This window comes from Pteronotus mesoamericanus, unplaced genomic scaffold, assembly GCF_021234165.1.
Source record: "Pteronotus mesoamericanus isolate MK-2021 breed Mesoamerican mustached bat unplaced genomic scaffold, CSHL_Meso_final contig_90, whole genome shotgun sequence".
NCBI lineage: Eukaryota > Metazoa > Chordata > Mammalia > Chiroptera > Mormoopidae > Pteronotus > Pteronotus mesoamericanus.
In genome coordinates, this window is record NW_026555277.1 from 31,986,818 (window position 1) to 32,011,356 (window position 24,539).

The 24,539-nt window shown below is 34.8% G+C and overlaps 1 protein-coding gene across 2 annotated transcripts in view; it reads right to left on the reverse strand.

Annotated features, from left to right (window-relative positions):
• Positions 1 to 1,746: 1,746 nt before the first annotated feature.
• QSER1 (glutamine and serine rich 1) overlaps positions 1,747 to 24,539 on the reverse strand; it is a 64,480-nt gene continuing 41,687 nt past the window's right edge. For both annotated transcript variants that reach the window (XM_054585957.1, XM_054585958.1), the window contains 5 exons: positions 22,332 to 22,469; positions 11,313 to 11,410; positions 7,557 to 7,709; positions 6,468 to 6,563; positions 1,747 to 5,200 (listed from right to left, as the gene is read on the reverse strand). In XM_054585957.1, coding sequence (XP_054441932.1) covers positions 5,060 to 5,200; positions 6,468 to 6,563; positions 7,557 to 7,709; positions 11,313 to 11,410; positions 22,332 to 22,469 — 626 coding nt within the window. In that variant the 3' untranslated portion in view covers positions 1,747 to 5,059. The remainder of the gene's footprint in view (positions 5,201 to 6,467; positions 6,564 to 7,556; positions 7,710 to 11,312; positions 11,411 to 22,331; positions 22,470 to 24,539) is intronic.

Here is a 24,539-nt window from a genome sequence, read left to right on the forward strand (position 1 = left end):
TAAATTCTGCATGTATCACAGGTAAATATATGTAAAACTTGTTATTTTTGCAAAGTACTTTCTTGACTCCTGATTGACATCACAAAATAGATAAGGTTTAACAACAGACTAATAGGTAATTGTATCTTCCTTTTATTTGAAACCAGTTAGCTCTAAATTATTCATTCTAACTGAGGAACAGATATATACATCACCTACAATGATCAATAATCCAGATGGTTTGTTTCACTTTAGAATATACTTTTTAATTTTTATTTAAAGATGGGTATCTCTGAAATCTAGGAATTTAAACTTAAAAGCCACACTACAGAAAACGGCAAATACATTACACACAAGCTTGTGACCCATCCCATATTGGGAACTGAAAGCATGTGTTGGGCTGATGTCAAGGCCTAGTAGGGAGCAGTTTGTAACTTTTTAGTTTCTGTATGTGACATTAGAAAAACCCCAACAATCATGTGTATCTTTATTTTTCTGCTAATAAAAACATTTCCACATGGAAAACAAAGAGTAGCAGTATCCCCTTTCATATCTTCCTTGAGAAGAGTCATGTTAAATAACTGAGTTTAGAGTTTCTCTGAGATACAAAGTATTTTTAAAAATACTAATAAGAATCATATGACATTTACAAGCAGTGTGGTATTAAGTTCTATCATTTAGGTTTGCATATGGATAATATGAATAATGACTATATTCTATTTTGTGGAAAATACTAAAATGAATGGCAATTTCAGCAACCAAATGGAGAACAAAACTGGAATGTTACAGAATTTTAAAATGTTTTTTGATATAGGTAATTGATTACAATAAATCTTTAGTTTTGACCTGTGTAAACTAAAACAAAGAATAAGTGTTTTACAACCAAAACTAAAACATTACAAATATGCTGATATTTTTTGAAATAGGAGGAACTCCTTTTTACCTTTTTATATAGATAATAAAAATATCTTGACAGTAGCAATTACTTTAGCTTTGCTTTATTTTCAAATATAAAATTAGAAAGGCAAGTTAATGGTTTTATACATCTTTATAGGTAAAAAAGGGCTGCGGTTTTTTATTTTTTTAATTTTTAAAAAGAATTCTTTTATTTATTTTTAGAGAGGGGAAAGGGAGAGGGAAACATCAATGTGTGGTTGCCTCTCGTGCCCCCTACTGGGGACCTGGCCCACAACCCAGGCATGTGCCCTGACTAGGAAAACCAGTGACCCTTTGGTTCACAGGCTGGCATTCAATCCACTGAGCCACACCAGCGAGGGCTGTTTTTTTAAAAAAAGATTTTATTTATTTTCAGAGATTGGCGAATGGAGGGAGAAAGAGAGGAAGAGAAAGACAGATGTGTAAGAGAAATATCAGTTGATGGGGACATAGCCTGCAACCCAGGAGTGTACCCTGACTGGGAATCAAATGAGCGATCTTTCGCTTTGTGGGACAATGCCCAATAGAGCCATGTTGGCCAGGGTGTAAAAAGTTTTATATTAACACAAACTCAAATATTTTCTGATATTGTCAGCTGAGGGTAGTATATAATTCATCAATATTGACTTAGTTTGAGAAAATCATGGGTGGGTCCTATACCATATATACCTAATGACTTTAAGAGTCTACAGCATGATGTGTTGTACGGGAAATCTGTAACATGATGATGCCTTTGTGTAATACCTGTTTTCAATTCTTAAAAAATAGACCAAACCCCAAAACATTCTGGTTTTGTTGTTTAAAAATTGTTTTCATTTTAATGATCTGAGTTAGTAACAAACAAATATACAAAATTGTCTTTCACATTTCCATACATTGTATTATGGACCACTTAAAACTCTGGACTACAAATGCAGGTTTCTTTGTATCCTTAACTTCAATTATTATCACTTATAAATAAAGGTGATTTGCGAAGACATGCACTTGTGAACACAGATGCCAAAAGTTGCACATGTAAGTAGGTTAATGCACAACCAATAGTGTACATTGTCCATTTGTGCAGCTCATGTGTCAAGTGCAATTGACACAGAAGCAGTTATCCTGGGATATTTCACTCTATTTAAAAAGCATTTTTAAGAAACAGGTGGAACTACAGTTTAAAACAAAAATTTTATTCTACAAATACAATAAAATTCACAACTTGTACATTTGAAGAAACTTTTTGGGACCCAAAGCTCATTCAATAACCCTGCTGCTATATTGGTTTTATGAGTCTACCTCCAAAGTCATAGTTGGAAAATAGCTGCTCTAATGAAAATAAATATGTACAGTAAAAGGAAAGTGAGACTTAAAAAAAATGAGGAAAGCTTTGAAAACAGTAATAATGTATGACTCATCTATAATTTTCATTTTTAAATTTTAGAAACTGGAAGGTAACCTGAACATTTTCTAAGCCATTTTAAATGTAAGATTTTTCCATCTTACTAATGTTTTCTAGGCCACTTCTCCCACCACTAATATGAACTATAAATAAACACCAATATATCATTTTTTTATATTAAATTATTCCCAGGTATCTGCAGGTAGAAAAATTTAATCGTTCTTAGAAATGTTTTTCTGGGTTGTAGCAACATGTACTTTACCCTCTTTAACTCAATCTACAACTTAAGGTTATTTCTATGTAAATTTCGAACTCCCTGGCAAGGACTGTGAATGCTAACCAGCTACATATTTATTCAACTTCATAAAGGATGGGCTTACGTATGGTTGTCATCGTAACTGTCCTACTTTCCCCTGAAGTCAGAATTTGATGTCCTTGCCTATTCTATATGGATAAAATGAGAGAAGATGGTAAAAAACAATGGGGTCTCCCTCAGGGAGTATTACTGACTTGGCCTCTGATATTATGAAAACACTTGTTTTATTATAGTGAATACAACTGCAAACAGTTTGAGGACACCTGCAGTTGAAAGGAAAACAAGTAATTTTTCTACAGGTAACTATCTCTGCTTTCCATGGGCTTTATGAAGAAAATGTGGCTAGTGATTTCAAATATGCACTTCAAGTTACCTAAATGCAAGATAGCTTTTAAAAATATGTAAACCATTAGTGATTCAGGCAAGTAAGCCGGGAAGTAATGTAAAGACGTATACTTACAACACTAATGTGAGATGTAGTTATCTACTCTGCACTTTGGAAATGAAAGAAAACCAATTTTGTCCAGAGTCAATACCAGAAAGAGATATGGCTGCTTCCTACTCTTCTTCTACACTTAGCAAAATTAATTTTATGATGCTTTCACTGCTGATAGTCTCTTATTTGAGTTAGCAGAATTAATCTAATAGGTTACTTTTGTTTTCAAAATAAGCTGCCTAAACAGGTTTAAAAAAAAAATTTCAGGAATGAAACATTTAACCCTTGAGACAAACTTTGATTACTGAGTATCCTGTCTAATGGCAGGTCCAAAGATTCTTGAATTAAAGATTATTGCTTATGAAAAGATAACCATCATAAATAAATATGTAAGCTTAACTCAAATATTCATGTTTCACTGAATGCTACAATGTTTTAATTCTCAAATCAAATCATATGTCACCTTTAATTCTTTGCCAGTTTAGTGAGGTTTTTAATTGTAAGAAGTTGGCCTGTTAACTCAAAATTAAGACAATAGCAACAGCCAGGTAAGCAGGTCTTATTTGGGCACTAAGCAGTAACACTGCTTTCTTGATAGGACTTAAGGCACTAAATGGTGATAAAACAAACAAAAGCATGGTAATTAACAGCTTCTTTAGAATCCTAAAAAAGGAGATCATTTAGAAGGACACTAGTAAATCTTTTTCTCAAACAAATAAGGCATCCTGTTGGCAAACACAAATAAAACACAAGGTCATGTTGAACGTAAAACATTCACTGTCTCGGCTAAAGTACTTGACACACTAGCTAGCACACTAAAGGAAGCTATGATAGCATGTATAAAGGTTGGAAAGGCACCAAAAGGAGAGCTCTACCACTTCCAGTTCTAAAAGTCAGGTAAGCTGTGTTGAACACTGCATGTAGTCTAATTATAAATTTTATTCTTTAAAATGTATAGTGGTTAGATTTTTGTTTCAACAAATCAGTTAATCAAGTGCTAGTTTAATAAGAAATTTATTTTCATGAATCAGAAATTTACAGCAGTGTCTAACACAACCCCATTATAAAGCTAAACTAATTCTAGTACTGAATGCATATTCTGGATAACACTGAAGCAAATCTGTATAAACAAAAACGGTTACCTCAAGATAGAACTCACAATAGAAATTCAATATATAACTAAATAAGATTTACTGAAAATAATGAAAAGTGTAGTACAGATACATCAAACATAATTGTAACCACATTTTTCTTGTGAAAAATACAACTATTAGTGAAATAAAATGTACAATTGAAAATTTTTCCAAAGGAAAAACAGTATAAAGGAAAATACTTTTTTTTCAGATAGGGAAAATAGTATGTCATTGTTTTTTTTTCATCACAATATAATTTGACACAAAAAGCAGTTATAGAATTGCACCAATTCCATATCCAGTTTCCTGAACATGTTAAGAGTAAAAGGAGTTCGTAAAGCAGAATGCAGTTTCTGAATTTTATATTTTAAATTGAAGATACTCTCATACAGAATGTCACAGCACACCAGATCTGTTTACATAATGTACAATACTTTCCATTTTGTGGCCAGACATGAAAACAAACATGTGATTTCTGCCACCTTTCTTTCATTCTGGTGTTTAGTCAGAGTCAGGAAAAAAAATAATCAAGCTACTTAAGTGTTATCTCTCTAGTGATAAAGAAAAATTATATTTAGTGCATGCTTCATCATTTGTCAAAAAACATTTTTCAAAATAAAACTCAGTTACCCAATGGTTTACAAAATAGAAACATCATTCATTAGGATAAAAATGCGGCAGGACGTAGGTCCACTTCCGAAGGACGGACTCCCCTGGCAGCACCACTGTCCTTGAGCAGAGGTCATGACGCAGGCACGTCCCAGAGGCAAAGCAGGTGTGCCTGCAGGACACCGCTGCTTGGTATTTGATTATCTGAGGCCCTAGACCCTCCACCATTTCATTAGTGCTATAAAATAGACGGAATTTTTGTGGAAATGTTAGGAACATTTCTGCTGTACATGATTTAGAAGTTCTCCAAACTTTTCAAATAGGTCTTCTACCCATTTTACATTTTTCATACAAAGTTGAACAATTTCTTCCTGTCCTAAATCTTCATTTTTTTTCTGCACAGAGGAGATCTAAAATAGAGAGAATGGCCACATTAGCTTATACTTATCACTTTATAAGCTCTTCATAAGGGCTTGCTATTTCTGTTCCTGAATGAAAAGAGGAACTGTAAGTAGTGCTGATCTTAAAAAAAAAAAAAAAATCCATCCATGGAGAATAATTCTTTCATATAAAACTGGATGAAGTCTAATTCTATCATCTTTTGGCCCCATGGAGGCAGGGAAGAAGGCTAGGAAAAATGGTTCAAACTTTCTCAATTCCTTTCAATTATGTTAAAAGCAGAATGACAAAAATTAGGGTCAATTACTTCATTTCAAAGCATTGTAGAAACAGTCAACATATTTTGCATGACCACCTTTGCTTTCTTTGCTAAACAGACGTTAGATTTATGAACATCTTCCAATAACAGACCATTATCAAATACATCAGGTATATCTTTGAGGAAACCTAACCCTTCTTAATAAAAAAAAATGATAGTGCTGGTCAAAAAAAGGTAGTACTGCCTACAACCATTTAAATACCACAAAGTGGTATTACTGTCATACATAATTTCTGAGCAAATTCAATTATGATACTCCTGTAAAAGCTACAATTAAATTTTAACTATCATTTCTTCAGGTCAAGGCACAGAAACCCCATTTCTCTCTAACTAAGTGGGAAAGGGCCAATTTAGTGATAAGGAAGACAGTGATATACCAGCAGTGACTGAAGTGAATGAAAATAGGATCATGATACGTTATGAGAGAAGAAAATACAATTAAGTTCCATTTATTATGGCAATGTAAAGCAAGCACTAACAACTTAAAAATATTACCACTTATAGCTCATGCGTGAGGTGCTGAGCCTTAGATTAATCTGAGCACAATAAATAACAGGCTGAGAACAACCTTCTAGTCATTATTTATCGGAGAATACAGACACGTACATTTTTGTTTATAGTTGAAAATAAATTTATTTTATTCATTTTAGAGAGAGGGGATGGGAGAGAGGAAGGGGGGAAGAGAGACAGAATGAGAGTGAGAGAGAGAGAGAGAGAGAAACAATTTGTTGTTCCACTTATTTGTGCATTCATTGGTTGATTTGTGTATGTTGCCCTGACTGAGGATAGAATTGGGGTATCAGGATGACACTCTAACCAACCAAGCTACCCAGCCAGGGCAACACCTAACATTTTTAAACAATTCTCTTTAACACATTAAAAAAATACTATAGCTACAGTCTCCTTAAAGTTTGGAAAAACATACATTTGTTTTAAAAAATAAATGAAAAAATAATTACCTCATCTTTACATATCAGGTAAACATGGTACTTATAATGATGGAGTGAATGATACAAAGAATATAACTGTATTTTCTCTGGATCAACAGCAAACTCCTATAACAAGAAAACAGTTTATAGGTATATTTATTTCATGGAGCATCTTAGCTAAAATACTTTTATGAAAATACTACACCAAAGTCTCAGTGGAAATCTTAAAGGTGACATGCATGGCCAGATATTAGCTTGTATTAATAAGCAATTACTTAAAAGACGCCTATTTAAAATAAGAACTTAACTTGCATTTTAAAATCTTTACTTTTTCCTAAATATGAATATATACTATTTCAAAACATTTAACCATTATAGAAAAGTTTCAACAGTACACATATAAGATGACTTATAAAAGAATCCTATAATCTCTTGGTTCAGAGATAAACAAGGTTAACAGAATGTTACATATTTTTCCATGTTTTCCCCATGTATAACATATATTAACTCTAATTTTGTAATGGAAAGGTATCATACCAGACTATATTTTTATAACTTTTTTTACCTAACTAAAACTTGAATATCTTTCTATTTATTATATACACCACATGCCAATAGAAATTACACAAGAGCAGGGATTTTTTATCTTTTTTTTACTATTGTATTCCTAGTACTTAGAACTGTATTTGGCAAATTTATAGGCACTTAAAAAACGTTTATGGAACGGATGAATGGATCTCTTCTTTTTCTGAAAAGGTATTCATTTAGACCATACTAGAAAATGAATGAATTCCAATATTAGTAATTTTACAGATGAGTAATTAATATTGAATCTTTTGTAATGCATGCACACTCATTTATAGATATGCATTGTATCCAATGAAAAAAACTACTTAAAAATATAAATACAACATGGGATAATTCCTTGCTTTGCCTATTTAAATAATTTGTGAGCACTTACTGAGTATTTGCTCCTTAGGCCAGAGCTGCTCATTCTTACCTGAGAAAAATTCACTTTTATCAAAAATATACTAAAATATTTGCTTGTTACAATATTTTAAGTAGGAATTATATTAACAACTCGAAGAAGTATAATTATATCCATCAATATATACTTACTTGTGCAGATTTAGTAGTTGTTTTAGAAGTCCTTAGAGTTTTCTTATTATAAGCTTTGCCATTCATTTTGATTTTAGAAATAGCAGATCCCCCACTTTTTGCTTTAGAGTCTCGAGTAATTATTGTTAGTTCAGGAAAACTTTCCAAAGCATTCTTTAAAATAAAGCAAAAATAATTGACATCAGAAGAAAACTAATCTATACTATTCCCAGCTATTCAAATTTTACTTAAAAAAAATAGAAATAAAGCTTGAGAGGGGGGAGGGGGCTGGGCGTAGGTGGAAAAAGGGGAGAAAGTGGGGACAACACTAATAGTGTAAACAAAAAAAGGAAACAAAAACAAAAAACGAATGTATACATACATGGAATGTGGAGGGCACTAATGGGGTGTGGTCAATGTAAATGTATACAATATACAAAATACACACAAGTGGGGTGTTAAACATGGCCAAATTCTTTGTAGCTCCTCCCATCAAGATGGGACTCTAACTAGGCATATTGTGATCATTTTGTAATACATACAAATATTGAATCATTGTTATGTGTCTGAAACTAATATAATGTTTTATGTAATTACACCTCAATGAAAAAATGTGGAATCTATTTCTTTATCCTTTGACTCTAGGGTCAACCTTGTAACATGCCTTAAGCAATAGCACATGACCCTGGGAACTCCTGAATGAGACAGAAGTTCTTTGCAATAAAGCCTTTCTGGCTTCAAGGTAGGGCGAAGGGACCTATACAGATGCTTTTAACTTGTGATGGGGTTATGTTCTGACAAACCCATGCTAAGCTGAAAATATTGTTGAGTTGAAAATGCATTTACTACTACAATACAGAGCATTGTTGTTTAACCTCATGATCGTAAGTTTGACTGGGAGCTGTGGCTCCCTGCATAATGTAGCCCAAGAAAAGATCAAAATTTAAAATAAGTAGTTTCTACTAAATTCATATTGCTTTTACACCGTCTTAAAATCAAGAAATTAAGTTGAACCACTGTAAATCTATTTAAGTTTCTTCAAAACCCTATCAAGTGAACCATTGTCAATGCTTTGAAACTCGGCCAAGTCCTGGATCAGTTGAGAACAGAGGGAAACAAGCATTTTGATGTTCCTCTGGCTTCACCACATCTCTTGTTTCTTTTGACTATAGGAAGAGCAGGTGTGAAATGAGTGTAAAACAGAGTTTGATGAGTATTCTGACCAGTGATACAGTAGTTCCCACTGATAATTTAGTAGCCAAATGGTAGAACCAGTTCCAGCCCATTCTTTAAAAGCCACTGGCATATTTATGCCCTTACGTACTAGGCAAATCATACTGAATGAAAAGCTACAAACTATAACTGAATGGAAGTTGTAGCTAAACTTACCTAGTTTGAATAGCATTAAAAATTGAGCTACTAGTATCATTTACTGAATATTTGATACTAAAAGGGTTCAAGTGCTCCTGTGATATTTATCCCCCCCTTATGTTTATTATACAGAATGTAGTTTTCATTTGATAAGCTCTTTTCCGAACCCCATATGAGGTTCTAAGCAGCTGGTATTGCGACCCCAGCAACAGTGCATTTTAAAACAGATAACCTAATGTTTTTAGATACAAGTGTAGGAGGGAACTAAATTTCATTTAATAGACACAATAAAAATTTTGGCATTTCCTACCAGAGTGAGCTATCATTAATTTCTAGCTTCATTCTCTTAGATTATTTGTGCTTTTAAAAATATATTCTGGTGTTTTCCATATAAAACATTGCCGAGGTTTGACTTACTTTTTACAACAAATGGAATTTAAAGACAAAAAGAAAAGGTTTCTACACTAGGTCAGTGGAGATGAAAGAAAATATAAATAATCTTTCTAATACACATAAGATGTTAAAGATGATTGGAAGTACATAAGTTTCAGAGGAAAATATATCATTAACTTCAAATGGCTTTTAGGATTCCTAAAATTACCAGGATCATCATGGGGAGTGGTACTGAAAACAACCCACGGTTCGTAATATTTTACATCAAATCATTCTAACTTTTAGTACTGTGTGTGTATTGTAGCTTTGAAATGCAAATTGATATAAATGGAAATTATCAAAATTAACTAATTTCAAAATTAGAAAGTGTTTTTTTCTGTGAAAATAAGAACATGAAAACTAATTTTTCACTTGCTCATCATAAGCTATTGCATAAGCTTTAAATATCTACTGAATCTATTAAATTCCAAGTGTTGGCTTTATTGTAATACAGGTTATTAGAGAACTGGTTTGACATTTTAAAAAGTTAGCCAAAACTGGTCAGTATGAAGATTTACTTAATCTTTAGATAACACACATCTAGTAACATTCTCTTGTCTCTAGAAAGCATGGTATTTCCCAAAGGAATATTTCATTTGAAGACAGCAGTGAAGTGGAAAATACTTGACTAGGAGTTAGTAGACGAATTCTTAGTAATGGCTTTCTTATCAGCTTTTTTTTTTCTCTCTGCAAGTGCTTGTCAGTGAAGAATATAGGATTACTAGGAGAGTTTAGTGTTGATTCACTTTGAACTCAGTCTCTAAGCCTTAAGTTTCATCTAGCTAAAATGAAGTAAATTTTCACTTTTATGTGGGGTTCAGATAAAATAGGGATGTGAAAGAGCTATACACATTACCCAAAGGAGTTGAAACTTAAGTCCACACAAAATCCTGCACATGGGCATATATAGCAGCTTTATTGACAATTGCCAGGATGAGGAAGCAACCAAGATGTCCTTCAGTAGGTGAATAAACTGGTACATTCAGGCAATGGAATATTATTCAGTGCTACAAAGAAATGAGCTATCAATCTATTAAAAGACATGGCAGTACCTTAAGTGCATATTACTAAGTGAAAGCAGCCAATCTTAAAAGGCTACATACTGTATGGTTTCAACTATGTGACATTCTGGAAAAGGTAAAACAATGGAGACAGTGAAAAGATCACTGGCTGCCAGAGGTCAGGAGAAAGAGATAAACAGAGCACAGAGGACTTTTAGGGCAGTGAAACTACTCTATGAAATACTGTAATAGTGGATATATGTCTTATACATTTGTCCAAACCCATAAAGTGTACAAGACTGTAATATAAACTGTGGACTTTGGGTTCGGTGTAGGTTCACTGGTACTGAGAAATGTATCATTCTGGTGGGAGATGGTAATTGGGGAGATTGTTCATATGTGGGGACAGGCAGGCAGCATATGGGAACTCAATTTTGCTGTGAATCTATAACTTCTCTAAAAAAATAAACGCTATTAATAAAAAGAAAACCTATACAAATAATACATTAACAGACACAATTATATATATCTCCTACCATTATTTGAGGATTAATTTTTCCTCAGATACTGATTGGGTAAATCAGGCAAGTAAAAGGAATTTTGATAACTGTGCTAAGGGACCAATTCTAGTTATAGATGAAATGTGAAAAATTTTTAAAAGTTTAAAAGTAAAAAAGACTGAAATACAGTCGTGGTTTAAAGAAAGTATTTTTGAAAACATTGGAGACTTACTATATAGAAGCAATGCTACATGATTATAAAAGCCTGAAAAATGAATTAAAGCAGAGAAAAGCAAAGATTAAGAATGTGCTTAATAAAAAAGACAAGCTAAGAAAACTCATAATGAATACAAATCAAATTTTTATTGGTTAAGAAATATTATTAAATGGAGAACTTTCATAAGTTTTCCTTCACATTATATTAAGTCTGTGATTGCCACTGAGTGTACGAATAAATCATCTGAAGAAAATACCTTGAATGACTGATCCAAATGAAGATTCAAAAGAAGTCTCTTTCGGTTATCATTCAGCATGCTATCTATTTTTTTCATATGAGGCAAAAGTAGCTCATCTAAAACAAGATAAAAATTTATTATAACAGGATAAATTATCAATTCAAAAACTTGTTAACATCCAAATTTTCTCAAAACATTAATCTATTAAGACATTAAATTCATTAGATTATATAAAGTACCGCTTTAACAAAAATAGGGCATGAACTTTTTAGAACAAAAGCTACCTTGAAAAATAGATTTACACCAGCCAAGTGAGAAAGAAGTGGCATGGTATGACAGAATCTAAAGTCCTAGGTTTTAACATTGTCTCTCCCAACAAAATTGGTTGATGACAAGCTAATTTCTGTTGACCTCATACACCACCTGAACAATAATTCATTACAACCATTACAAGTATTATAAATTTACCTAATGTTATAAAATTTTATAAAATACTACATATGATATTCTTAAATCACTAGTTTGTGGCAAAGAAAACAGTAGGGGAAGAAAAATGATCAAAATCCAGTTTCAAGAACACAAGAGTCAACATAGTTATTTTAGAGAAGGAGAGAGTAAAAGTAAAACTCTGACCCAAAACTTTTTGCCTTTTTTTTTTTTTTTTACCCCTTTGAAACTTTAAGGTCTTTTAAGGGAAGCACCTTGGAGTGTAAGTTAATTACTTCTGGTGCTGTAGTAAATGTTTTAGGTTACTAAACAATTTTTAAATGACATGTTTTATAACACTAATTACCTTTAATGACTTTTCTTAAAAGGTATATATATATGCCTCAGGATGTAGTTACTCTCAGAGCTGAAGAAAACCACTCTTTATATATTTGGAATACAAACACAAGCACAGTAACCAGTGAAAGAACACTTCCTCTAATTGAAGAAAAAGTCTTTAGTGAAGAACACTTTCTATGGGAACACTGTAACACACCTGATAGTTGTCTTTTATCTTTCTGGTAATCATCAATTCTGTTCAAACACTGTAAGAATTACATTTCACAAAAACAAGTTTCAAACATTTGTGGATTATTTTAAATTATAACCATTAAAATGCTTCCCCTTTATATTAAATGGAGAAAAATCAGAAAACAATAAGGGAAAAAATCATTTAAAACACAACTATCCAGAAACAACCACTGCTACGAGATGTATTTTATGATGCAAGGAGTTTTGACTGAGAGAGAAAATATTTAATGGCAAAAATAACCTGGGAATTAACTATTGGGTTTTAGTCATGGTTCATCTACCACTAACTTGTTCTATAACTTTAGAAAATATTTAATCTCTTTCAACTTTAGTCTAACAAAATAAATATTGTAGACTAGATGATCTTTAAATCTCTTCCAGCTCTACAAGGCTCTAAAATGATTGAGGTATAGATTATTGCCTCTGACTATATGGTCAAAAAAGCAATGGACCAGAAATTAGAAGACCTTGGATTTTAATCCTTTCTCTGTTACTTGCAAGTTGTGGGCCCTTTGCCAAGTCACTTAACCTACATGCCTGTCTTCATCCACCAAAATGGACGTCCAAGTTGTTCTGGGACTATAATGGAATATCATGTCAAAGTATGTGGAAATAATAAAACAGTTTATATTATTAGGCATTGGTGTTGAAATATATTGTTACTATGCTTTGATCTTACACCAGTTCAATTCATTTTGATGTAAGGATAATGAAAACTGGCTCACTGGTCTTTTCATTCCTTCTTTTAGTGTAGCTGAAGGCTAAATATTAGTAAGCAACATTAGCTGTGTGAATGACCAGTTTATTTCATATATCAATTTGTGGAAGAAAGGAGGCCACGTTCTCAACCAAGTTTGGAGGAGGCCTGCATGGCAGCCTTTCAAACTCAGAGACCTAAAGTAACCACACAGGTCTGAAATTAAAACTTGCTTTTAAAAGGAGTTCATGGCCGGTATTTTTCCCTAACAAAGGTCAGTCTTTACCTTGATTGAGCCTGTCTGCTCTCTTTTGCATCTATGAGAACATACCTTTGGAATGTCAAATTTCTTTTTCGGAACCCTCAAAGCAGGAGCTTAGCACCACGGGAAGACCCCAAATCCCCTCATTGTTATTGTTATCATGTTAATTGTTGACTATTATCTGTTCTGTACCCACCTGTTGTGTTTCACTACTTTTTATCCAATCCCAGAATCCCTCCTTTGCTTCCTCCCGCCTCCCTAATCTGTCCCAATGGATTTCACATAACCCACTTGAAGCTGCCTCTTTCTATCGTAATATATAAACTAAACTGCTAAACTGCCATTCTCTGTAGGATTATCTCAACTTTTTGAGGTTTTGCTTCCCAGGAATTGTTGTCAGTTTGGCTCAGGTAAACTAACCAAAAATTCTCTTCAGGCTTGAATGTTTCTTTGATAGGCATTTACTTGGTGTAGTCGGCAGGATTCCAAAGAAGCCCACTCAGGATCACCTTGCAGACCCACACTCTTGCTAGATACCAGCAGAGGCCCACTGTGCCTCACCAGCTCCTCGTTTTGCCAAGAGTGAACTTGGGTGAGTTTCCATTGGAATTCCAGACTTCCCTGTTTTAAGGTGTGAGGGCCTCACTCTATGTGAGCTGTCTTTTTAAATATGCCAGGTGCAACTAATATTAAGGGTTGACAGAACCCAGGTTGAGGTGGGACTGGGGGAAAAATGGGTGGCTGGTTTTACTTTGGGTTTTCAATTGGAATTGTTTTCTGAGAGTCTGAAGTGCAAACTCTACAGATTTCAAAATAAAACTAAAATTAAGATGGGAAATTGTGTCTCCAAGGTCAGAAAATCCCAGATGCCAGCTCTCATTAATATTCCTGGTAGGAAGCCTTGATGGGCAAGTGCATTACAGAAATGCGATGATTTAACGATTAGAAATTATATCAACTTAAGATGGCCAAAAAGCAGTTTTCTTTTGCAGTTGTCTTAATTTTTTGCATGCAAAATTAGAAAAATCCTGGCTCTAAAATTAAACTGAATGAATGGGAAACATATCTTGATTTGGAAAGTGGAATCTTCTGGAGGAAGCACAGATAAACTCTTTTTAAAAAGTTAAGAAATTTTAGAGACTGTCTCAGAGCTAAAGGCGGCTTCTGAGGCTAATAAATGCCACCTCCTTATTCCTCCCCTCGAAGATTGATACCAAAGCCTGTCTTTGAAAGGCAAATACTTGGCTCCAAGAACTCTTCTCTGGATCATCTCTTAAAATGCAAATTTTTTGAAAGGTAAATCTTATCAAAAGGGTTGGGGAAAATACCTTGGCCATATCTGATAAAATCAATTTATTTAAGTTATTCCTTTCTATATTAGTGAATTCTGATTAAAGTTATTGGATATACAGATATTTTTACGATGCTAAGACACTGATTGCTAGACAAGTCCCGGGGTCACCTTCTTTTGGCTTTTGTTGCAAAGAGGCTGTGGAGTGGATCTGAAGCTCTTGATTCAGTGTCTTGTTAATAAATGTCTTTGTTAGGGGTGTGTTTCTTGAAAGTGAACTTATTCGCCAATAGAGGAACCTATGTTTCTAATAGGTTTTGTGTTCATAAAAGTCAACCTAGGGAATACTGGCTGCTTATTTTTGGTTATAATTGGAAACTGGGGTTTCTAAAAGTTAACAATTCAAATTATGTTGGAAAGAAACTCTATGGTGTTGATAATAGAAGGCATAAGATGGAAATATTCATCCCGGAAAAGGAATAAAGTGAGTTCTAAAGATGCCTATTTCTGAATGGATAAGGTTTATAAAAATACGAAAGTTTTGAAAGTGTTATAGAAGATTGTGAAATTTTAGAAATCTGAGGAAGTAATGCAGATTGTGTGTATGGTCTTGATGTACTATATGTTCATCTGTATGTCTACTGCTCTTCTTTCCTGCCTCTGGGTGACATTACTAGGGTATAATGTTTTCCTGGCCTAAAGAAATTATGGTAAATACTTATGTAAATTAAGCAGGATCCTGTGGTCTGGACAAAATATTGAATATTAAAACCAGTGTAAGTTTGATTGGTGTGTTTTAGAGTTATTACCATAAAATGCATTTGTTTTACCTGGAATTACAAAAAGGTTTGTTTTTGTCTTTTGGTTAAGTGTATTTGACAAATCTTCCCAAAGTTTAAATTTTAAGATATTTTTAACTAAGAAATAACTTTGAGTCATTCCAACAGGCCCTATACTATCTCAAGGATTTCTTCTCTCTCTATAAAGGAAAACTTTTTTGAGATGCTTGAAATTACTTGGGAAGCTTTGCCCAAATAATTACAACAACAACTATGTTCTGTTTGTATACTTGTTTGCTTTTCACCTGGGAAAGTTACAAATTTACTTGACAATAATGCCCCAGGCATATACAGGACTTTTATTGTCTTAAATAATGTTAAGTTTTCTAGAAATTCCACTCTAATCCAATATGTGAATGATTTAACTTATGGTCTAGGAAATTGCTAGATGCCCATAAGGATGACCTCTGATTCTGTTTGCCTGAGGCAAAATACTTTGGTTATCTAATATCTAAAGAGAGCCTAATTAACCCTGAAAGCCTCAGATGAATCCTATCTTTTCCTCTTCTGAAAACAAGAAAACAGCTTAGGGGATTCGTTGGTTTTGACTAGATATTGTCACAGTTGGATTCCAAATTTTCATTAATGGTCTAGCCCCTATATTTTTTACTAAAGTCAAACTGACCTGACCACCTTCTTGTTCCTAGAAATTGTTTATAGGAAGCTCCTTAGTAATGCTGATTTAATTTGGTTTACAGATGGATCTTTGAAAAAATAAACAGGAATGTTACTGAGCTGGATATACAATAACTTGCATGATAGGCGTAACAAAATTCTTATTTACCTAAATAAAATCTGCCCAATAAGCCTAATTAATTTTTTCAATTGGCCAAAGATCAAATAGCCAATATTACACTGACCATGGCTATGTAGCTCACAACGTGAAAATACTGTTAAAGCAGTGTGGCTTCTTAATTTTCTCAGGGCAGCCCATAAAGAATGGAAAATAGGTTGCAAAATTATTAGATGTTACACAGAAGTTAACACCATTGGCAATTATCAAAATTTCAGGGCTTTCTAAGCTACCATCATGGAAGCAAAAGGAAATTACTTAGCTGATGCTGCAACTAGACAGCATTAATAGCCAAATTATACAGACCTGAGAATGCTCTTTACTTCTTACTAAAATTATTTTAAAAAGAAAGGAAAAAACCCCCCACCTTTTATAGTTTCAGTGGAGAACTACGAAAGAAAAGAGGCTATGGCAAAGAAACCTCTGTTCCAGGCAAACAGATAAGGCTTGAACCCCCAGTCAGAAACCAATCTTACCTATAGGAACTTAATTGCCTTATACTGTACTTTTAACATGTGTGAGCTGAAAGTAGCATCCTAAAGCATTTCATAGAGTAAACACTATTATTGAAAACTTTCTACTGTTGCCCATAAAGTATACAACAAATGTCCTGTCTGTCCAATATGCAGCCCCCCAAAATTATTCCAAGAACATTTCTCACTTCCTTTAGATCCATTTCAGATATGGTAGTTGGATTTTATCCAAATGCCATCATCTCAACAATGAAAAAATTGTATTAGTTATGATTTTGTATGGGTTGAGGCATCCCCTTACAGAACAGCTTTAATGGTAGGTAAATTTTTAAAAAAATTAATTCCCAATTGGGGAATTCCCTCTAGGTTGGTGACTGAGGGACTCATTTTACTAGATAAACAATACAATTCATTTGTAATATTGGTAATATTTGGCCTATTCTACAGTGTTTTCATTGTGCCCATCACCCCCAATTCTTTGGATTGGTAAAACATACAAATAATACAATAAAAACTGAACTAGATAAATAGTGACAAATTTTTAATTTCCCTTGGCCAGAAGCTCTCCTCACAGTACTCCGTTCAACCTGAAATCTATAATAAGCTTTTCTCCTTATGAAAATAATCACTAGCCACACTATAAATCTAGATAAAGGGAACATATATATCAACTTTACTAAAAGACAACATTCTGCATTTATTATAAATTAATAACATTTCCAATACACTCCTGGGGGACAAAGACTTCAAAAACCACAACTTAAAACAGTAAGATTTTTGTCCATTGGAAAAAAACATTAAAGACTCTCCAACGTTGTTGGAAGGGGTATAACCACAAATGGCTGTTTGCCTCTGTCTCTGACACTTGTCTCCACGTACAGTGGAGATCAAAGAATGAAAAGCCACTGACCCCAAAGGTAGGCAACTATCCCAAAATATCAATAAGGCCTGTATACCTACAAATTAATGTTAAACTTTGTCTTTAACTGTCTTCTAATATTAATAATTATATTTCTTCTTTAGACTGTTCTCAAACCTTGTATTACATATACAGTCCAACTGTTATTTGTTAAATGTATATAAAATAACTTTTGTGTTATCAACACTACTCTTGTAAGGTTTCTGTTTTGAAATTTAGAAGAAATGCTATGGTAAAAAGAGATGTAATTTTGTTTTGAATTATATTGTTTATATTACAGTTGTCCCAAATTTTTGCCCTTTGGCCCCTCTATCCAGCCCCCACCCCCAGCCCCCTCCAGCAATCCACACACTGTTGTCCATGTCCATGGGTCCCGCATATGTGTTCTTTGGCTACCTCTAATTCCCTGTGCTGTACTTTACATTCCCATGACTACTCTGTAACTACCAGTTTGTACTTCTTAATCCCTTCACCTTTTTTACCCATCCCCTGACTCCCTTCCCATCTGGCAACCACAATCTATGACTGTTTCCATTCTGATTTAAACAAATTTATTATTTACTTTTAGAGAAATGGGAAAGGACAGAAAAAGGGAGAGAAACATCAGTGTCTGAGAGATACATCAAAAGGTTGCCTCTCACACACCCCCAACCAGGGACCTGGCTTACAACCCAGGTATGTGCCCTGACCAGGAATTGAACCGGTGACCCTCTGTTTGCTAGCTGGCACTCAATCCACTGAGCCATACCAGCCAGGGCTCTGTTCTGCTTGTTTGTTTATTTTGTTTTTTAGATTTAATTGTTGGTTGATATGTATTTCCATTTTATTGTTCATATTTTTGTTCTTTTTAAAGAAGACCCTTTAACATTTCATGTAATACAGGTTTGGTGATGATGAACCCCTCTAGCTTTTTCTTATCTGGGAAGGCTCTTTATCTGCCCTTCAGTTCTAAATGATAGCTTTGGTGGGTACAGCAATTTTGGCTGTAGGTCTCTCCTTTTCATGACTTTGAGTATTTTTTGCTAATCCTTTCTAGCCTGAAGTTTCTTTTGAGAAATGAGCCAACAGTCTTATGAGGTTCACTTGTAGATAACTGCTTTTCTCTTGCTGCTTTTAAGATTCTCTTTGTATATAATCTTTGGCATTTGAATTGTGTGTCCTGGAGTGGGTCTCTTTGGGTCTACCTTTTGTGGGACTCCATGCTTCCTGGACTTGTATGTCTATTTCTTTCACCAAGCTAGGGAAGTTTTCTTTCATTACTTTTTCAAATAAGTTTCCAATTTCTCGCTCTTCTCTTTCTGGCATCTTCATGATGCAAATGTTGGTACACTTGAAGTTGTCCCTGAGACTCCTTACACTATCCTCATTTTTTTTGGACTCTTTTTTTCCTTACTCTTCTAATTGGTTGTTCTTTTTTGCCTTCTTATGTTCCAAATTGCTGATTTGATTGTTTGCTTCATCCACTCTGTTGATTCCCTGTAAATTGTTCATTACAATTAATGTATCCTTCATCTCTGACTGCATCTTTTTCCTTGAGCATCCTTATAACTAGTGTTTTGAACTCTGCACCTAGTAGATTGCTTGTCTCTATTCCCCCCCCCCCCCCGCCTTGGGTTGTTTGTCTCCTCATTTCGGTGGCCTCTCTGTTTGATTTTAGGTATTAAGTAGAGCTACTATGCTTCCCAGGTGTGATAAAGTGGCCTAATGTAGTAGGTGTCCGGTGACTCGGCCCCCCCGTTAGTGAAGCTGGGTACTCAAGGTGCACCCACTGTGTGGGCTGTGTACAGCCTCCTGTTGTATGTAGTTGAACTTTGATTGCTGTTGGCACATCCAAGGCCAGCCACCATGTTTCTCCTTGGTCACACAGCATTAGCTACAAAGCAATATGCAGATGGTTGATAGTTGTGCTGGTCTTGGAGGTTCCCAGGAGAGGCTAAGCTGTTACCCACAGCCACCTGCTGCTATTCCAGCACTGGCGCAACTTAGGGAGAGGTACAGGGCTCACTGAAGGCACATGCTGCTTGTTTGAAAGAATTTAGGAAAAACTGAAGCATGAGCCAAGACAAGCCATTTATATGGAAAAGCCACCGGAAAGAGCTTGGGTAGGCCTGAAAGTTGGGTGCGGCAGAGCCTCAGGGAAATCACAAGATTGGGGTAAGTAGTGTGACCCAGGTTGATGGAGTAACAGACATGGTACTCTCTTGCTGGATCTGTGGTGGGAGGGCTCAGGAAAGGAACAGTGGCCTCTGCACTGCCAGCACCGTGGGACAATGTGGACCCCCCCTCCCCCATCTCTCACCATGATGCCAGACAATTCAGTTCTTCCTGGTATGTCTCTGATGCCTTTCAAGCTGCTGCTGCCCCAGTGCTAGAGCTTAGAGAGGGCAAATCTGAGTAAGTCTGTGTGCAGGCCCTTTAAGAGGAACTGCCAGGGATTCCAGCATTTTCTGTCTTCCAAAGCCTCAATCCCTGCTGGTTTTTACAGCCAGAAGTTATGGAGACTTATCTTCCTGGCCTTGGGGGCCTGTTATGGGGCTGGGTCCCCTGGCTCCAGAGATAGCCCTCCAGACTTTTCTCTGCCACATGTGAGTGTGGGAGGGACCAGCCTCTCCTACAAGTTTCTATGTGGTTTCTTCCTTAATTCCATAGTTCTAGGACTTCCATTTAGTTCACTTTATGAGGGTTTTGAATGATTGTTGTTCTGTAGCTTAGCTCTAATTTTGATGTGGTTGTGTGAGGAGGCAAGCTAGGTTTATCTATGCCGCCCCCTTGACTGAGAGCCTGATGTGTATATTTTTAAAGGCTAAAAAAAATAGTTTGTGCTAAATGTGCCTACCCCCAAACCAACAAATGCTACTATTACTTCATATAAAAGCTGAAATGACTATAAAAACATGGCCACCTATAACTGCTGGTGAGGCACAGAAAAATTTGCTTATAATACTCTTCCTGTTATCCTGGCCTCTGAGATCTTTAAATGATAATTGTAATTTAAACCATCGTGTTCTTACAGCCTTGGCCCCAATTAAAATTTAAGGTTATAGCTATCAATTACAGAACTATTGGAAATCAAATAAAAAACTGCACCTGAGTGCTTCCAATAGGCAGTAAATGGGCCATAATAAATAAAATCTCATGATCAAATTATGAAAACTGAGAAGGTGTATGGTGTGCCCGTAAGCTGTAAGTAAATGAAATACTAGATACAAAATACTAAAAAAAAAAAAAAAAAGAAAGAAAGGAAAAAAAAGGAAAAAGAAAAAAAGAAAGAGGCAACAAAATCTGAATCAAGATAACTCATACGTTAGAAATGATCCAGAGTTTTTCTTAATAAAGACCCCTAAGATCTTACTGCCTTCCATTTACCTGCCTTTCACTTTGGAAAAAATTCAGCCAAGGCTTCCACCCAAGGTTGCAGTCTTGCCCCATTCCCAATGGTCATCACTCAACAAGACAAACACTGACACTGAAACTTCCTAGGACTAAGCCTTCCTAGCACGATGGGACCCTGTTACGCAAACAGAGGGTTGGTCATCAGGTAGTCATTCTTTGGATTGATTTATGAGCAAAAGGGATGTGGGGGGAAAAGGAGCCACATACTAAACCTGACAAGCTGAGAGGCGGCCTTTTAAACTCAGAGACCTAGAATAACCCATAGGATGGTCTGAAATTAAAACTTTCTAACTAAAAGCAGCTCATGGTGGGTAGTCATGTCCTGGGCCAGTATTTTTCCCTAATAAAGGTTAGTCTTTACTTTGAGCCTGCTGTCTTTTTGCATCTATGACAACGTACCTTTGGAATGCCCAATTTCTTTATTCTGTGGAATTTCCTTTTTCCAGACCCCTCAAATGATGCCAGCTCATGGCATCAGGGGGACACCAAAAATCCCTTCATTGTTATTGTTATCATGCTAATTATTGACTATTATCTATCCTGTACCCACCTGTGCAAAAGTGTATCATTTAACTTTTTATCCATTAGCAGGTTCCCCCAGCTTGGTTTCCTCCTGCCTCCCTAATCTATCACCAGTGGAATTCATGTAACCCATTTACACTGCCTCTTTTTATTGTAATGTATAAACTAAGGTGCAAAACTGCCATTCTCTGTAGCATTATCTCAACTTGACATTTTGTTTCCCAGCAATTGTCAGTTTAGCTCAGATGAACTAACCAAAAATTCTCTACAGGTTTAAATGTTTCCTACATTGACAATTTCATCCTTGTTTTACTACAGAAAAACAATACTAAAGAAAGAACATAAAGGAATAATATTAAAGAATATAACCCAATGCATGTATTTTACTACTAACAGATTAGAAAATAATTACTCTGAAGTATCTTTAACTGGACACAAATATACAGTTTTATTTTTATACCATTATTATTTGATTCATCTTTCCAATTATTTGAAAACAGAATATATTGATATCTGGATCTTTCATGTAATACAGACAATTACTGAAATATTATGAGGATGATAAAGATTCTAGAATTGAAAGAAACTATTGGGTAGTTACTTAATTTCCCCATGAATAGAAATTAATAAAAATGCATCCAATATTAAGTTGTTCAAATACCCAGACAATTCATGGAAAGATACTACCATTTTATAGAATATATATACATTATCATGGATTTGTTAACTGAAAGTATAGGTATGTGTTAGAAAAAACAAACACATCACTAAAAGACAATAATAAAAGATCCAGAAAATACTACCAAGAAAGTACTACTTAGCAGACTGTACCATTGCTCTTCTCTAAGGCTTGCATTGTGTCAGGGTCCAAGGCAATGCTAACAAGCAATTCCATGTAACTCTTAAAGGTTTCCTTCATTGCTCTTGTGTTCAAAAAACGAGTGACAAAGGGAGCTGGAGGATCAAATTCTGGGAGGGAGAAAAGATGAAATATTAAATATTCCTTCCTGACAACTGTAAAAAACATTTTTCTATAACAAGACCCTATAAGAAGATGAAAGGTTGTAGATAAAATTTCTCAAATTAGGGCTCTCCCACTCTGTCTAAAACCACCCAGGTGAGAAAGTCTCAAAGCTGGTTTGCACATCTTGATCACTGATCACTGTAAAGTTTTTAAAGCAAAGCAAAACAACAAACCCCCGCCCCCGCCCAGATTGTTAAGACTTATTAAAACAGAATCTTTGGTGGGTGGGGTAGGGGGATAGTTGCAATGAGGCTTAAATATTATACTTTACAGGAGGTTCCTAGGTGATGCTGAAGTGTAAACATCAGCCTCAATGGACCCTATTTGTCCACCTTGGGCCCACCACAGACACCAGCTGCTAGGTTGTACCACTCCAGAATGATGGTTTCTCTGTATTTAAGTAATAAAGAATTTGTAAGACATCCAATGGATGAGTTACTAGATATCTCTTTTCACTTCCACATTTATATTGCTATAAAATTCTAGAGTAGGGCCAAGACATATTTAATTTTTTTTAAACATGTAAACAGTCCATGCTTAGAGAAAATTTCACTAAAATTCAATGGCAACAATTGCAAGATAAGTATCTCAATTTTGACTTTTCCCCATTCCAATGTGTAACCACTACCACAGCTTTTAACAGCAGTTCTTAGAGTAAGGTCCAAGAAATTGTTGGGGTCTTCCCCAAGACCCTTTCAGGGATCTCTGATGTCAAAATTGTTTTCATAATATTAAGATGTTATATAGCTTTTTGACTCTGCTGACATTTGGAAACGTTGGGTATAACTGCTGGTGCCTTAATGTGAATTAAGGGAGTGACACCGAACTGTACTAGTAGCCAAATATTTGCCATGACTCTCATCATCTCACTGCTATGAATTTGAAGGGGGAAGAAAAGCCAGTTTCATGTACTAGTCCTTGATAAAGCAGTAAAAATTATTATTTGTATTACACCTTTCCTCTTGAGTAACAACATTAACAGAAATACTCAGTGGAATGAAGTAAGAGGTATATGTAAAGCACTTCTGCTGTCAAGTATGATGGTTATCTCCAGGAAGACCATCCATGCAATTGTTTGAGTCACAAAATTAACTAGACACTTTTCCCCAATGGGACCCAATTTTTATCTTAAAGAATGACTGATAAAGCATGCCTATTCAGATTTGGGTACTTAGCAGACATTTTCTTAAAAATTAATGAAATGAATCTGTTACTTCAAGGAAAACAATGGTATATGTTGCCGATAATAAACTCTGAAATTTTAAGTGAAAATTAGAACTCTGGAAACCTGTCCACCACTGTGACCTCGACAATGTCCCAGTACTTAATGACTTCATCAGTGATGGTATTAATAAATGTTAGTTTTGATACTGTAAACATGTATGACCTAAATGTAAGAGCTAAAACCATAACACTTTTACAAGAAAATATAGTAGTAAATCTTTATGACCTTGGATTTGACAATAGATTCTAAATATGACACAGAAAGCATGAGCAACAGAAAATAATATATTTGGCTTCATTAGAATGTCAAACTTTTGTACATTGAAGAACATTATCAAAACAGTAAAATGTCAACCTACAAAATGGAACAAAATATTTTTAAATCATACACAATCATACCTCGGTACTCGTTGGATTCAGAACTTGTCAAACCCTGTACTCATCATAATTTGACAAGAAAAAAATGTTTCAGCCCTTGGCACTTGCTTGGGACTTACACTTGCTAAAACTTGTATGAGTCACAACACTGCCCGGCAAGAGAAAATGCTTTATCATTTGAACTCATCAGTTTTGGTACTCGTCACAAGTTTTGGAACAAATTAACGATGAGTACTGAGGTACCACTGTATCTAATAAAGGTTTACTATCTAGAATACATGAAAAAAAACCACCTAAAACTCAAGAACAAAAGGAGAAACAACCAAATTAAAAAATGAGCAAAGGATTAGAATAGACATTTCTGCAAAGATAAGCAAGTACCGAAAAGATGCTCAAAATCATTAGTGGTTAAG